Source organism: Salarias fasciatus, chromosome 10 (genome assembly GCF_902148845.1).
Source record: "Salarias fasciatus chromosome 10, fSalaFa1.1, whole genome shotgun sequence".
Taxonomy (NCBI): domain Eukaryota; kingdom Metazoa; phylum Chordata; class Actinopteri; order Blenniiformes; family Blenniidae; genus Salarias; species Salarias fasciatus.
Genome location: NC_043754.1, coordinates 18541994 through 18558941, shown reverse-complemented (window position 1 = coordinate 18558941; position 16948 = coordinate 18541994). Strand labels below are relative to the sequence as shown.

General features: G+C 44.7%; 2 protein-coding genes across 2 annotated transcripts; both read right to left on the bottom strand.

The window, feature by feature from the left end:
• Window positions 1-986: 986 nt before the first annotated feature.
• LOC115395919 (signal-regulatory protein beta-2) lies at window positions 987-3433 on the bottom strand. Its single transcript, XM_030101602.1, has 6 exons — window positions 3325-3433; window positions 2898-3239; window positions 2475-2816; window positions 2072-2200; window positions 1932-1972; window positions 987-1378 (listed from the first exon to the last, which is right to left on the bottom strand). Exons 1-6 carry the CDS (start codon window positions 3389-3391, stop codon window positions 1247-1249), a joined length of 1053 nt encoding a protein of 350 aa, XP_029957462.1. The 5' UTR covers window positions 3392-3433; the 3' UTR covers window positions 987-1246.
• Window positions 3434-12631: 9198 nt separating this feature from the next.
• On the bottom strand, window positions 12632-14525 carry LOC115395920 (uncharacterized). The gene is made up of 6 exons (XM_030101603.1): window positions 14432-14525; window positions 14004-14342; window positions 13581-13922; window positions 13128-13235; window positions 13009-13052; window positions 12632-12925 (listed from the first exon to the last, which is right to left on the bottom strand). The coding sequence occupies exons 1-6, from the start codon at window positions 14496-14498 to the stop codon at window positions 12806-12808; spliced, it is 1020 nt and encodes a 339-aa protein (XP_029957463.1). The 5' UTR covers window positions 14499-14525; the 3' UTR covers window positions 12632-12805.
• Window positions 14526-16948: the final 2423 nt, after the last annotated feature.

Below are 16948 nucleotides of genomic sequence, written 5' to 3'. Positions count from 1 at the left end.
TACTTAAACTGGATAAAGGCAGTGATTTTTCAGTGACTTTTAAGCCACAATTCTGATGTTGTACTGGTGTAAGTCTCAGTCCGTGGCCCTCACAATGATCAAAGTCCCTCCTGCAGTTGCTTTACGATCAAAGGAAATTTCACGACTTGTTGCACAGCAGTGATTCAGTGGTGATGAAATAAAATGACTTTTCGAGGGATTCGTGCATTTTCCAGACACTTATTGCATCTTTATGAATTGAAAAGGAAAATCAGTGATGGAACAGTTTGATGGTGAAAGGATTTGGTTGTTTTCCTCGTCGTGTTTGCAGAACTTCAGCCTTGTTGTGATAAACTGGGGCATCCTGCCTGGAACCGCAATCGCTGAAACAACAAACACACAGGTTGAGCACCGCGTGTTAAAAAGACTCAGAGATAAGACGTGTTTCTCTGAAGCTGAAATGTCACTTACCTTGAGCCGCCTTGGAAGAAAACTGCCTCACTCAGGTGTTCGTTACATATCAGCTCAGCCCCACCCTAACCCTAACATGAGATTTAGAATAAATACAAATTCTTAAGTATGTGATGTTGATATCTTTGATATCTTAAACTAATCCACACCATCTGTGTAAATTAGGTGTAAATTTGTGACCTCGGAGATTCAAATGTACCTTGTGGGAGAATCTGAGACCGTGGCGTTCAATGTGATGAACAAAGTATATTGCCATGCAGAGCTTCGATAAACAGTGTTTTCATGCAATCTATTCTTTTCGTGCAATCTATTCCAGTTAATTCATTCTTTTGAGATACAAACAAAACATTCTATATATTTCAGTCCTGTACTTTCTCGGTGTGGCAGAGCTTTAACCACGGCTCCACTGCCTACAAAGTGATTGCACCCAACAATATGGACGATGTCATTGTCTCGTCTTTATTGAATCCGATTTGACAGTTTATTCATTGACTTTGATCCATCAAAGCTGAACACAACCACTTGAAACTTCAAAATATGACTTATTTCTTTATTGAATTTTATTGACAAATTATTAACCCTGACAACATTTCAGTATTTAAATGACCCTGGATAATTGAATAAGGAAATCAATACATTTCCCCAAACTTTTGTGATGATGATGATAATCACTTCTGAAAAATGTCTCTTTAGTGATATGAAAATAACACACTTGACAAAGTGTTTATATACAACTTTCCTTTCAATAAATCCTTGGACATGGTGTCTTTCCATCCAGCGGCTGCTCTGGTGTCCTTCAGTCTCTGAAGCTCCTCCGGACATTGGAGTAAACGACTGTTGTGTCGCTGTTGTGTTTCAGGAGAGTCGATCTGTGTGAGGAGTTGCTGGGGTCGGAGCTGACGGTGGTATATAAAACTCCATCTCGGAACTGAAAACATGAAAATAACTCACTCTTGACATTTGTACGAACATGAGCTCAGACATTGATCTTATAGGAGTCACATCTGCTGTTGAAATTTAAAGCATCCCAGCCTTTTTACAACAAAGGCTGTACGCCCGCTCTTCAATGTCTGATTTGTCGTCACTGTAATGTAGTAGTAAAACGACTTAACTCAAACCCATCGTGCACTGCTGTCTGTCACCGCTGCCGTCCACACGCCTTGGCAGAGCGAGTTCGTCAGTGTTAAAGAGGTATTAGAGAAGTTAGCGCCTGTTTGAGGTTTGCAGTTTTGAATCTCTGGCTCTTTGAGTAAGACCTTTGACCTCCAGAAGCTGCTACTAATATGTAAAGTTAACTCTGAGTAAGATTAGTGAAGTGCAGAAAAAATGTCCCCCAAGAGGGTCGGTGAAGTGTGCTGTCGTTTCAAAGCTACGAGGAAGAGTATGTTCAATGTGTTTCTGAAGCCCAGATTGAAAAGCCCTGGTATCCGGTGAATAAACCAAAGAGCGAGAGCAACAGCTAACATCAATGAATGCGTTACCTGATTGTCTTCTGGTGATTCATCACGAGATCTGTATGAGGCTAAAACAAAGAAAATGTTACTTCCTCCTGTGCACTAAGAAGAACTCGCTCTGCATGTTTTACATGATGATGTTGATTCTGATACAGAATTTCACACACCTGTGATGGGTGACCTCTCGTGTTTCCTGCAAAGTCTCCACAAAAGTAAAAGTGTCGCCAGCAACAGCAGGCAGTTCGACAGGATCAAGGCGACAACTGCTGGGCTCAGATGAAGTGATTTGCTTTCTCCTTTATAAAACAGGAAAGATTTAAATCAAACATTCTGGTTCAACAAAATAAAGAATGAATGTCAAAAACACGGAATTTTAACGTTCTTGTAGGAAACTTGATGTTTGTGGGTCACTGCATGGACAGATGAGCTTGTTCTGTTCTCGCGCTAAAACCCCTCAATCCTCCTTTCATGTGAATAGTTATGATCTACTCAATTCCTTCCAATTATGGACATGTGGAACTAGTAGCCCTGCTCAATAACAATGTTATGAGATACTGAGACTTTTCTTACCTTGAATTTGGACCACGGTCCCGTTCCCAAAGAGCAGTTCTCCACACACAGTGGCGACACAGTAGTAGGTCCCAGCATCGTCAGAGGTCAGGTCCTGCATGAGATAGTCATATTCACAGGTTGTTTCCCCGCTTGCAGTTGTTTGGCAGTTTCCCGTTTCATATCCAGAGGAGTGAATCATTTCTGGAGCAGAGTGAACGGAGTTCTTCAGCCACATGACATCAGTGTGATTTGCTGCACAGTGAAGTGAGCGAACACAGCAGCTGATATTCACAGATTCTCCAGACTGGATTGACAGAGAGTTTGGCTTTTGGACGACCGTGTCACTGATCATCCCCACACCTAGGAAAAGAAACCATCACTTAGTCTGGAAAAGTTTTTACACTAAAACAATTGATGCAGATGGAAACATTTAAATTATACCTTGAATCGTCAGAAAAGTTCCCCTTCCAAACATTACGGCATCTAGTGTTGTCCCTCCACAGTAGTATGTTCCAACATCCTCTCTCACAGTTTTATGGATCGTCAGAGAAACGCCACCATCCTTATATTTCACCGACAGTCGGTCAGTTTCCTGCCTGAAATTCTCGATGCTGTAAAACGTCTCCAAAGTGGCCAGTAGCTCGAATCCCTTCCCAGCAGTCACCTTACACCAAAATGCCATTCTTGTAAATCGAGGTAGATGGCAGGTGAGATTGGCAGAGTCTCCTAAAGTCACAACTTGAAAAGAAGCAGGCTGAGAGACGTCACTTAACTGTGCTTTACCTGAAAGAGAAAAACAAGCTGCAGGTTCACTCTGGGAAAGCCCTTCAGTTGAAAAGATGAGAAAAGTGGATTTATGCTTACTTACAGGCAGAGTAGAGAAGGGAGGTAAGAAGAAGGAACATCATGATAATCCTGTTTGATTGGAGATTCATGTTTCTTACAGCCCAAATGTCAATGACAGCAGTTTTTTTTTTTCTGATTCTCTGCTGGATGGAGCAGTGTGAAAACAGCCAGAACTGACAGATGTCTGATTGGTTCTTCATATTCAACCAGCCTCTCCTGATTGGGTCCTTGCTCAACGTAACACAACAAAGAAAAAAAAAAAAGAAAAGAAAAAAACCTTGATCACGATCTTCAAAGTTGGTGTTTTCAACATCTGTCAGTAGAATCTACTTTTGGGGAAAACTTTCGAGTGTTCTGAGTAGCACAGTATGTGGCTGTAGGTGTTTTTTTTAATCCCAAAAGGTGTGATATATCATGGTTAAAAAAAAAAATGAAATCCAAGCAATGAATTAGAAAGTTTGAATAACAAATGAGATCTAACGACATGAAAACTAAACGCAGATGTTTAACGCTTGTTACAAATAGCACAGTAAAAATTTTTTTCAATTTTTGTGGTCACAAAGTTGTCAAGAATTTACATTGTGTCAATTTTTCAAGGATAATATAAATGACAGTTTCTAATTCGCTACAGGTTTAGGACGGCACCAGAAAAACCTGTGAATCATGTTTGACTTGAGACCCTTGAACGCCACTGTAATCTGCATGATATGGGGACAAGGTGCTGTTTCTCTGCTTCCAGGTACAGTTTGAGTATATTTTTTGGACATCAGTAATGGCCTAGAACTGTGAGCTTCCTGTAGTGGTATGTGGGGTTAATAACGTTTCCTTGAAAATATATAAGTCATCAAAAGAGTACAACATATACAATGAAAGAATATTAAACCCATGAAGTTCATATAAAAAAATAAATGTATTTGTAATAAATCCACAGTGAATACTGTTAACATCCACTACTGTCAGCCATCCACAGGAGCTGCAAAGGTGTTATTTCTCCTCTGGTGACGGAGCTACAACTCAAATCTGATGAAGCATCTCTCAACGTTAAACACTTCTACAAACTAATGTCCAGTATCGCTGCTGTTGACACTGTCGAGCATGATTGCAGGCCAGGTGTGGCTCTTCTTGAAATACAACATATATACCCTTTGCAGTCTGATTAGATGCTATAAAAGTTTTAAGAACTGAAAGTTTTGTGTAGCAACATATCTATACTGTTCTACTCAATGCAACTAGCGAGTGAAACCCGTTCAGCAAGAATTTCTAATTCTCAATTCTTCTCGTTACTTTCTAAGGTAATGAGTTTCGAGGTAACACATTACTTTAATGCTGCAGTTATTCAGTTACTAACTCGGGAGAAGTAACTAGTAACTATAACTAATTAGTTTTCAAACGTAACGTGCCCATCACTACTTGTGGGTAATGCTTGTAGCTCATGGCTTGAAAATTAGCAGCTCTGTAACATTTGATTTTCTGTGTGCAGTTCTTAGACCTCAGCGTCGAGGGTTAAACACCTCCATGTGACGTCCAGCAAACTCAACAAACCAACCTCAGCCTGCTCATTGTGGTTTGTCGCAGGATGTCGCTACATCAGACATATTTCGCACCTGTACAGAAGTTACATTAAAGGTTCTGTCTTTTTGTGGCTACACCTAAAATAACTCGATTTCACCCTACAGCAATGCCGCACCTTACACACAATATAACACTTAACCAAAATTTATCTGAGGTGTTGTGAGAAAGATTAACTCTACAAAAAATGGTCAGTGAGTTGTTGTAGTTTAGTACATGGTGGAATACTTGGATGGATGGTTTTTACAGATTTTTTTTTTTTCCAGAAAGAATCTAATAAACACACCAGCATATAAATCATTTGCCAATGGAAAGAGTCTTTTTTTTTTTTTTTTTTACACATTTGAGTCTTCTCCCCCTAGAACTGCCACCTTAACGTGGTGGGGGAGTTTGAGAGCCCGCATGATCCCAGGAGCTATGTTGCCGGGGGGCTTTATGCCCCCTAGTAGGGTCTCCCATGGCAAACAGGTCCTGGGTGACGGGCCAGACTGAGAGCAGTTCAAAACCCCCTATGAGAAGGAAAAGAACAAAGGTCGTTACGTCGCCCGGTATGGCGCAGCCGGGGCCCCACCCTGGAGCCAGGCCTGGGGTTGGGGCTCGTAAGCGAGCGCCTGGTGGCCGGGTCTTTGCCCACGGGGCCCGGCCGGGCTCAGCCCGAAGGGACGACGTGGGCCTGACCTCCGGTGGGCTCACCACCCACCGAGGGAACCGTAGGGGCCGGGTGCAGTGTGGATTGGGTGGCAGCCGACGGCAGGGTGCCCGGCGACCCGATCCCCGGACACAGAGACTGGCTCTAGGGACATGGAATGTCACCTCGTTGGCGGGGAAGGAGCCCGAGCTTGTGAGGGAGGTTGAGAGGTACCGGCTAGATATAGTCGGGCTCACCTCCACACATAGCCTGGGCTCTGGAACCCAACCTCTCGAGAAGGGCTGGACTCTCCACTTCTCTGGCGTTGCCCGCAGTGAGAGGCGGCGGGCTGGTGTGGGTTTGCTTGTAGCCCCACAGCTCAGCCGCCATGTGTTGGAGTTCACCCCAGTGAACGAGAGGGTTGCATCCCTGCGCCTTCGGGTCGGGGATAGGTGCCTCACTGTTGTCTCGGCTTACGGGCCGAACAGCAGTGCAGAGTACCCGGCCTTCTTGGAGTCCCTGGGAGGGGTGCTGGACAGTGCTCCGACTGGGGACTCCATTGTTCTACTGGGGGACTTCAACGCCCACGTGGGCAGCGACAGTGAGACCTGGAAGGGGGTGATTGGATCGCACGGCCTCCCCGATCTGAACCCGAGTGGTGTTCTGTTATTGGACTTCTGTGCTAGTCACAGTTTGTCCATAACGAACACCATGTTCGAGCACAGGGGTGTCCATAAGTGCACTTGGCACCAGGACACCCTAGGTCGGAGGTCGATGATCGACTTTGTTGTCGTGTCATCTGACCTCCGGCCGCGTGTTTTGGACACTCGGGTGAAGAGAGGGGCAGAGCTGTCGACCGATCACCACCTGGTGGTGAGTTGGATTCGCTGGCGGAAGAGGAAACCGGACAGACTTGGCAGACCCAAACGTGTTGTGAGGGTCTGCTGGGAACGTCTGGCGGAACCCTCTGTCAGCATGGCTTTCAACTCCCACCTCCGGGAGAGCTTCTCTCATGTCCCGAGGGAGGCTGGGGACATTGAGTCCGAGTGGACCATGTTCTCCACCTCCATTGTCGAAGCAGCTGCTCGGAGCTGTGGTCGTAAGGTCTCCGGTGCCTGTCGTGGCGGCAACCCCCGAACCCGGTGGTGGACACCGGAAGTAAGGGCTGCCGTCAAGCTGAAGAAGGAGTCCTATCGAGCCTTGCTGGCTCATGGGACTCCCGAAGCAGCTGACGGGTACCGGCAGGCCAAGCGAACTGCAGCCCGAGCAGTTGTGGAGGCAAAAACTCGGGTCTGGGAGGAGTTCGGGGAGGCCATGGAGGAGGACTATCGGTCGGCCTCGAAGAAATTCTGGCAAACCGTCCGGCGCCTCAGGAGGGGAAAGCAGGTCTCCGCCAACACTGTTTACAGTGGAGGTGGGGAGCTGCTGACCTCAACTGGGGATATTGTTGGACGGTGGAAGGAATACTTCGAGGACCTCCTCAATCCCGTCGCCACGTCTTCCGTGGAGGAAGCAGAGGCTGAGGTCTCAGAGGTGGACTCGTCCATCACCCAAGCTGAAGTCACTGAGGTGGTTGGCAAGCTCCTCGGTGGCAAGGCACCGGGGGTGGACGAGATTCGGCCTGAGTACCTTAAGTCTCTGGATGTGCAGGGACTGTCTTGGTTGACACGTCTCTGCAACATCGCGTGGCTGTCGGGGACGGTGCCTCTGGATTGGCAGACCGGGGTGGTGGTCCCCCTGTTTAAAAAGGGGGACCGGAGGGTGTGCTCCAACTATAGGGGGATTACACTCCTCAGCCTCCCCGGGAAAGTCTATTCCAGGGTACTGGAGAGGAGGATCCGACCGATAGTCGAACCTCGGATCCAGGAGGAACAATGCGGTTTTCGTCCTGGCCGTGGAACAGTGGACCAGCTCTATACCCTCCATAGGGTGCTCGAGGGTTCGTGGGAGTTTGCCCAACCAGTCCACATGTGTTTTGTGGATTTGGAGAAGGCATTCGACCGTGTCCCTCGTGGTGTCTTGTGGGGGGTGCTCCGGGAATACGGAGTCCGGGGCCCCTTGTTAAGGGCCGTCCGGTCTTTGTATGACCGGAGTAGGAGTCTGGTCCGCATTGCCGGCAGTAAGTCGGACCTGTTCCCGGTGCATGTTGGACTCCGGCAGGGCTGCCCTTTGTCACCGGTTCTGTTCATAATCTTCATGGACAGAATTTCTAGGTGCAGCCAGGGGCCGGAGGGGTTCCGGTTCGGGAACCACAGGATTTCATCTCTGCTTTTTGCAGATGATGTTGTCCTGTTGGCTTCATCGAACCCGGACCTACAGCATGCACTGGGGCGGTTCGCAGCCGAGTGTGAAGCGGCAGGGATGAGGATTAGCACCTCCAAATCCGAGGCCATGGTCCTCGACCGGAGGAAGGTGGCTTGCCCCCTCCAGGTTGGTGGAGAGACCCTAGCCCAAGTGGAGGAGTTCAAGTATCTTGGGGTCTTGTTCACGAGTGGGGGACGGATGGAGCGTGAGATTGACAGGCGGATCGGTGCAGCGGCTGCAGTGATGCGGTCGTTGTATCGGTCCGTCGTGGTGAAGAAGGAGCTGAGCCGAAAGGCGAAGCTCTCGATTTACCGGTCAATCTACGTTCCCACCCTCACCTATGGTCATGAGCTTTGGGTCATGACCGAAAGGACAAGATCCCGGATACAAGCGGCCGAAATGAGCTTCCTCCGTAGGGTGGCTGGGCGCTCCCTTAGAGATAGGGTGAGGAGCTCAGTCACCAGGGAGGAGCTCGGAGTAGAGCCGCTACTCCTCCACATCGAGAGGAACCAGCTGAGGTGGCTCGGACATCTGTTTAGGATGCCTCCTGGACGCCTCCCTCGGGAGGTGTTCCGGGCATGTCCCACTGGGAGGAGACCCCGGGGAAGACCCAGGACACGCTGGAGAGACTATGTCTCTCGGCTGGCCTGGGAACGCCTCGGGATCCTCCCAGAGGAGCTGGAGGAAGTGTCTGGGGACAGGGAAATCTGGGCATCCCTGCTGAGACTGCTGCCCCCGCGACCCGGCCCCGGATAAGCGGTAGAAAATGGATGGATGGATGGCATTTGAGTCTTTTGCGAAGTTTGTACACTGTGAATGCCACTGAGGGTGGTGAATGCCAAAGGAGAGCTCAGAAAATACACCAAGGTAGAAGATTCAGCTTCGCCTGCAGGAGTTGGGCAGAAGGAGACATCATACTTTAAAAAAAAGAAGCCACCACAGCCTCATAATAAAACTCAATCTATTTTAACCCATCTGGACTTCAGGCAAGTATTCAGTTCATGAACAGATGAGAGCCAGTCGTGGTGTTATTGCAGCATTTTTTGTGTATTTAAGCATATTATTATTCTGGTTAAAAAAATGAGTGGAGGAAGAATTTTTGTTAAAATATTTCATGACAGGACATATTTTATGAGTCTCACAAAGATTAATTAAAATTATAGAATAATCTTCAGTGCAAAATAAGTAAAGCGGTTGCAGACGACAAATAAAGACCTCCCTCCAGCATTTTAACTTCATGATCTGATGCATCTGAGGCCCCTCAAACAATGCAGGGCATTAATCATGATATGTTCAGGAGTGTTCACATGAGACGGCACATTGTGAAAACCTGAACCGGCTGGTGACGTGTGTTTTCTCTACATCTGTGAGATGGCGTCAGTTTTGCACGGCTGCATTTAGAAAATGGCCTCTCTCCGCCCCGGGGGTCTTGACTGAGCTGCCGTACGCTGTGGTTTGGAAGCCACAGGCCAGTCTTCCTGTTGTGCTGAAACACAGGTCTGAAGTTTCCACCCGTAGTTCTCGACTAGTTCACCACACGGCTCAAAACAACAGCTGAATGCTGAGTGCTGGCTACTTAAAAAGTTACTTCCTGCTGCAACATTGTGTGTCTGAAAGGGTGATAATAGATCTGAGTTCTGTTTGCATGTGTGTGTATCCTCACACCAATGAGCTTCTGTTCGCTGGTTTTTTGTAAATGCTCGTTCAGCTGAGTTTTCTTTGTATTTTAGTTTTATATAAACCTGTTGTAAGTTTTCTCTCTACAGCAGAGAGTTCATGTATTTCACACAAGCTACTCATTGACTCCCTGACATTTTTTGAGCAGAGAGCCCCAGGATTTACACTGATTTTTAAAGACCCTCAGAATGTTCTGCTAAATGAGTATGTAAACACTAAAACTACCAAAAGAATAGTAGACTCTTCTTTCTTCACGAAAAAGATGTTTTTAGTTATCTTTCTTCTTTGGTAATCAGCAGTAGAACACAGGCTGGTTTCACCAAAAAAAACCTCTCTCTGGCCAAAAAAACCAACAAAAAACAAGCAAACGAGTTTTTTGTGAAAAGAAACTTGTGGCTTTGATCTACGAGGGGGTACCGGAAAGTTCCCGGACTGTGGTCATAAAATAATAATAATAATGAGTTTCGACTTCTGGCCGTCAGATGTGTTACAGGTAAGCCTCCTGCACATCTGTGGAAAAGCTGAGCTCCCAGAGTTACACTGACGCCTGTCAGGCGCTATTTATAGTAACAGAGTGCAGCTGCGTCTTCGATTTTTTCCAAAATGGCGACATTGCCTGGGAAGCCAGAGCAGCGCGCAAACATTACATTCTGCTTTTTGCTGGGAAAAAAACAGCAGCAGAAACACTCACCTTGTTGCAGCAAGCCTACAAGGATGATGCTCTGGGGAAGAATCAGGTCCATAAGTGGTTCGGGTGGTTTAAAAAGGCCAGATGTCCGCGCGTCAGGTCTGCTCAGCCGTGAAAACAATCCTGAGCTGCTTCTTGGCTGTCCAGGGTCTCGTCCACAGCGAGTTTGTCCCTCCAGGTCAGACTGTAAATCAGGACTACTACATGGAAGTCCTCAGACGGCTCCGTGAGGTTGTGAGGAGGAAGCGGCCCGCGTAGTGGCGGAGTGGAGCCCGGTTGATCCACCACGACAGTGCGCCAGCGGACACGGCGCTGCGCGTCACACAGTTTCTGGCGAAGAATGAGATGAATCTCCTCTCCAATCCGCCTAATTCGCCAGATGTAGCCTCAAGTGACTTTTTCTTGTTCCCCAAGTTGAAGAAGGAGCTGAAGGGACAGCGGTTTGCAGATGTGGAGGAGGTGACAGAAAAATCGCAGCCGGCAAAAAATGGCACTTTTACGCGCGGGTCTGACGACGCATTGGTGAAGTAGGAGACACGGCTGGAGCGCTGCATTAATGCGGATGGAGATTATTTTGAAGGCGACAGTGATGTTTTATTTTGAAATGTCAGAAATAAAAAGTTATAATCAAAGTCCGGGAATTTTCCGGTAGCCCCTCGTATTATCTTTTGACTTAAGGGGAACCTCAAATATCTGAACAGTGGTTTTCTTCTGTAAGAAAAGAAAAACACCTGAGAGGGAAATAATCATTCATTCAGGTGTGTGTGTGTGTGTGTGTGTGTGTGTGTGTGTGTGTGTGTGTGTGTGTGTGTGTGTGTGTGTGTGTGTGTGTGTGTGTGTGTGTGTGTGTGTGTGTGTGTGTGTGTGTGTGTGTGTGTGTTCTTGTATTTCTATCCTTGTCGGGGCCAAATGTCCCCACAAGGATAGCAAAACGTGGAACGACGTGCCTTGTGGGGACCTTTTTCCGGTCCTAAGTAGGAGAAACAGTGTTTTCTTGACCATGTTGTTGTTACTGAAAAAAGTAAAAGTGCAAAAACATTTCTTTAGGGTTAGGCTTTGTTGTGGTGTGGGTTAGGGTTAGGGTAAAGGTCAGGGTTAGGGGCTAGACATGAATGGGAGTCAATGGATGGTCCCCACAAGGATAGAAATACAAGACTGTGTGTGTGTGTGTGTGTGTGTGTGTGTGTGTCCACCCCTACACACATCTGCGCTCACTGAGTCGGTTGGCTGTGAAACACACTGTGAGCCACGTCGACTCTCTCCTCTTGACACGTGTTGATTTTCGCGGAACGCTAGTGTTCGAGGTGTCGTTCGTTCATCCCAACCACTTTCTCCATCGTCTTCTTTGCACATCTGACTGGTCGAAGCACCATGACTCCTACACTGTGCGAGTTTTTGCTGCTTGAACGTCTTAGGTCATGTTTGCACCTTCTCATTTTCTTCTCGTGCGATCATAGGCTCATCTCTTATCCAAAGAGTTTACACTGCCTCCTGCAGTTCCAGGTCATCAGTACACTGACGTCTCTGTTTAAAAGTCTGAAATTTATGCACAAGGGCTGCCAGACTGTCCCCCCAGTCTTGCCAGTTGAAAAATGAAATTGACGTCTGTAGACGTCAAATTGATTTGAATTACCAATCAATAGAATGTGGAGGTGTGATTGCCCCAGTCTTGACTCTGATTTTAATCAGTCTAAAATTTGGGGAATAATCAAGGAGGCCTCTCGCAACCTGGACCACCAGCAGATCCACTTTAACTATACACACTGAACATGTTAGAGCCTTACCAAGTTCCACTGTATGAACTTATTACTTGATCCCTTTTGTAGTGTATATACTAAAAAAGCCCCAGGCACATTTTTGTACATGATGTGAAAATATTTACATTTTAATTCAGTCGAAGCAAAAAGGAATTTTGAAAAATTTATGGGCGTTTTTACTTGTGTTTTTGTTCATTCCAACATTTGATGACAATTAAAGCTAAATTAAATGTTAAATGAGCTGAAGTTATTTTTTTGTTCATGTCTGTACGCCACTAAATGTTTTATGTAGTTTTGTAGAATGACCAAGCCATTTCCCGAGGTACACACTACTCAAGAAATAGTTACCATAGAAACTGTTGGTTGCTTTTCTGCTTCTTTTTTGATTATACTTTCATGAAGCACACTCTTTCACAATAAGAGGTTTTCCCCATTGTAGAGTGGTAACATGCTGTTATAAAGGTGTATCTTTATCACTGGTAACAACAGAATCAATCACTGCAATGATTTTGTAAAAGAAAAGATGGTTTGATAAGTCTAAAGTGATTTTGTATCTATGCCTGAGCAAAGCAGAAAAACAGTCAGCCATCAACTTCAATTTAATTTGTGTATTGTTACAGCCTCTGGAACTCCACTCAAAAGAGGTGTTCATAAAAAAAATGAGGCACCCCACAAAGTGTTAAAAAAAATCTCAATAGACTGAAGCTTTATTGCATTGGAAGAAAACAAAAACAAAAATTCAGCACTGAACTGAACTTAAAAAAAAAAAATCTTCTACCTGCAAACCCAAAAATAATAAAGAGATCAAAATAGAATCAGGAGTTTCTTGCTGGATGAGGCAGTGAAGATCACCTGAACCAGGACACTGTGTTGATGACCGTCACTGAGCAATCAGGTCATTTTCACGTTTCTTCTGTGTTGCACTGAAGTACACACACTCACTCCATGTGTCGTCTTTTCGTTTTGGTCTCTTCATTTTGAGGTGGGCTGTATGTTGTTCCTGAAAAAAACAATATTTTATTTGCGGTGTTTATAAAACTCGAATATTGAGGTAATTTCATTTATTGTCAAAATAGCAGATACCTCTGTGCTGGTGGTGTGGGAAGAATGTGATCCTGTGTGTGACCCTTAAAGACAATGAAAAACATTTGTGGGACTGTTTTCAGTGAGCACACTGGAAATACATTAACGGGAGGAGGTACCTCTGAAAAGACAGTAGATTCCTGCGGCAATCATGCATGAAACGAGAAGCATGAAAATACCGAAGATAGTGATGAGCAACAGGGACATCACAGGAACCTCCATCATGTCTGCACATTTGGACATGAAAAGACAAATCATCAGATTTAGTTTATTCAGGTTGCTTAACTTTTCACATAAAAATGGAAAACTACATGTAAAAATCTTTCTGGTTCAGTAAAACAATGAATGAATGTGCAAAACATGCAATTTTGATGTTTTTGCAGAAAACTTGATGTTTGTGGGTCACTGCATGGACAGGTGAGCTTGTTCTGTTCTCCAGCTAAAACCCTTCAATCCTCCTCTCAGTTCCTTCCAATCATGCACATATGGACCTTGTACCCTTGCTCATTTACAATGACGTTATGACATACTGAGATAACTGAGATATTGGACTTGTGTTCTTATTTTCTTACCTTGAATTTGGACCACGGTCCCGTTCCCAAAGAGCAGTTCTCCACACACAGTGGCGACACAGTAGTAGGTCCCAGCATCGTCAGAGGTCAGGTCCTGCATGAGATAGTCGTATTCACAGGTTGTTTCCCCGCTTCCAGTTGTTTGGCAGTTTCCCGTTTCATATCCAGAGGAGTGAATCATTTCTGGAGCAGAGTGAACGGAGTTCTTCAGCCACATGACATCAGTGTGATTTGCTGCACAGTGAAGTGAGCGAACACAGCAACTGATATTCACAGAATCTCCAGACTGGATTGACAGAGAGTTTGGCTTTTGGACGACCGTGTTGCTAAACATCTTCACACCTAGAAAAAGAAACCATCACTTAGTCTGAAAAAATTGTTCCACCAAAACAACTGATACAGATGCAAACGTTTAAATTATACCTTGAATCATCAGAAAAGTTCCCCTTCCAAACATTACGGCATCTAGTGTTGTCCCTCCACAGTAGTATGTTCCAACATCCTCTCTCACAGTTTTATGGATCGTCAGAGAAACGCCACCGTCCTTATATTTCACCGACAGTCGATCAGTTTCCTGCCTGAAATTCTTGATGCTGTAATACGTCTCCAAAGAGGCCAGTAGCTCGAGTCCCTTCCCAGCAGTCACCTTACACCAAAATACCATTTTTGTAAATCGAGGTACATGGCAGGTGAGAGTGACAGAGTCTCCTAAATTCACAACTTGAAAAGGAGACTGAGAGATGTCACTTAGCTGGGCTTTACCTGAAAGAGAGAGAAAAAAAAGCTGCAAGTTCAGTTTAGAGAAACCCTTCAGTTGAAAAGATGAGAAAAGTTGATTTATGCTTACTTACAGGCAGAGTAGAGAAGGGAGGTAAGAAGAAGGAACGTCATGATAATCCTGTTTGATTGGAGATTCATGTTTCTCTCCAGCCCAGATGTCAATGACAGCAGCTTTTTTCTGATTCACTGGTGGATGGAGCAGTGTGAAAACAGCCAGAACTGACAGATGTCTGATTGGTTCTTCATATTCAACCAGCCTCTCCTGATTGGGTCCTTGCTCAACGTAACAGAACAAAGAGAAAAAAGAAAAGAAACCTTGATCACGATCTTCAGAGTTGGTGTTTTCAACATCTGTCAGTAGAATCTACTTTTGGGGAAAACTTTCGAGTGTTCTGAGTAGCACAGTATGTGGCTGTAGGAGGTTTTCAGTCCCAAAAGGTTTGATATATCATGGTTAAAGAAACTGAAGTCCAAGCAGTACATTAGAAAGCTTGAATAACAAATGAGATAAAATGACATGAAAACAACATGAAAACTAAACAATTTTTTTTGCAGTTCATCTGAGAAGGCGCTCTTAAGCTTAGGCATTTTCCTGCTCCGCTATTGAATTAAGTAGAGAAGGAATTCATCAGTTCTCCATAAATAGTGTTGTAAACAGTCGGAATGCATTGATCTCATACCTTGTATTATAATAAATAGAGGGGTTAATAAAAAGAATTTGTTCTCTGATCCCACTCTATAGCGATAGGAGGCGGTAATGCGCCTGTTGAAATGGCGCCATCCGCCGTTAAACAACACAGAAGAAGAAGAAGTGAAGCGCTCCGCTGTCTGAACAGCACCGTCTTCTCCGCTCCGTGTGTGTGTGTGTGTGTGTGTACTTGTACAGCTATATGTTGTGAGGACCTTTTGTGAGGACATTGGGTTTTTAACCTTACAAGTGAGGACAATTTGTGGAAAGTGAGGACATTTTTGCCGGTCCTCACTATTCAGAGACCTTTTTTGGCCTTTTTGAGGGTTAAGACTTCATTTTTGGTTTAGGGTTACAATTAGGTTTAGGTTAGGTTTAGGGCATGGGTTATGGGCTAGACATGAATGGGAGTCAATGGAAGGTCCCCACAAGGATAGAAATACGAGACCGTGTGTGTGTGTGTGTGTGTGTGTGTGTGTGTGTGTGTGTGTGTGTGTGTGTGTGTGTGTGTGTGTGTGTGTGTGTGTGTGTGTGTGTGTGTGTGTGTGTGTGTGTGTGTGTGTGTGTGTGTGTTCTTGTACATACCCAAAAGTAAGGACCAAAATTCGTATTTCACCAACAGAGTGGGGACATTTTTGTAAAGTGAGGACATTTTTGCCGGTCCTCACTTTTCAAAAGGCCTTTTAAGGCCTTTTTGAGGGTTAAGACTTGGTTTTTGATTTAGGGTTACAATTGGGTTAAGGTTAGGTTTAGGGCATAGGTTAGGGTTAGGCATTTATTTTTGATGGTTAGGGTAAGGGGCTAGGAAATGCATTATGTCAATGAGTGTCCTCACAACGATATAAGTACAAACGTGTGTGTGTGTGTGTGTGTGTGTGTGCTTGCGTTTCCACCCCTACACACATCTGCGCTCACCGAGTCGGGTTGGTTGAAAACACGCTGTGAACCACGTCGACTCTCCCCACTCGACTGAGTTGATTTTCACAGAACACTCGTGTTCGAGGTGTCGCCGGTTCATCCTGACCACTTTCTCCATCGACGTCTTTGCACATCTGACTGGTAGAAGCACCACGACTCATTCAATGTGACATGTATGCATGAGTTTATTTGACAAATGACAATGCTAAAGAGATCAAAGCAGGATCAGGAGTTTCTTGCTGGCACAGGCAGTGAAGATCTTTGAAGTTTGAAGTTCTTTTTATTGCTTACTGTCATGAACTATTGAATGTAAAATCAATAATTCCATCTGACAAGAAGTCTTGGCCCACTTAAATTTTCACAGAAAATCACTGTTTGGCATATGTATTTCTTTTTTTCAATGAACATTTATCATCATAAGTTTGTTCGTATATGCCTTTGAATTAAGTATTTTTATCCTTCAGTGTTAAAATGTCCCATTTGAGTCTTCAAATTTCATATATGCCATATATTGCACATTCTGCTGCCAACTCTTAACATTTTGCCATATAATAGTGATACTATAAGTGTAGTGTCAGTCACATTATGTCCAGCATAGAATGTTAGACACTACACGTCTTCAAGACAACAGACATTTGTTTCATGGTCTGTTAGTTTTTGATAAAACACCATGCAACTCACTTTTTTATTCATGCATTGAGAATTATGCAAAAAAGCATAATGCGCAGTTTTTTGTTTTTTTTTTTTTAATCTCAGCAGTATTGTCCATAAACATTCCCGTTACAAACACTACACTAAATCTTGGACAATGCAATGCAATTTTCAAAGACTCCTCATTGCAAAAATACAGTCAACTGTAATCTTTAGAGTCAGGGTTAGTAGACAGAAGAAAACTTGGCACCAGTGACACCAGTAAAATGTACTTACATATAATAACGTAGGTATCCATCACATAGTAATCTTGTAATTGGCTACATATTGT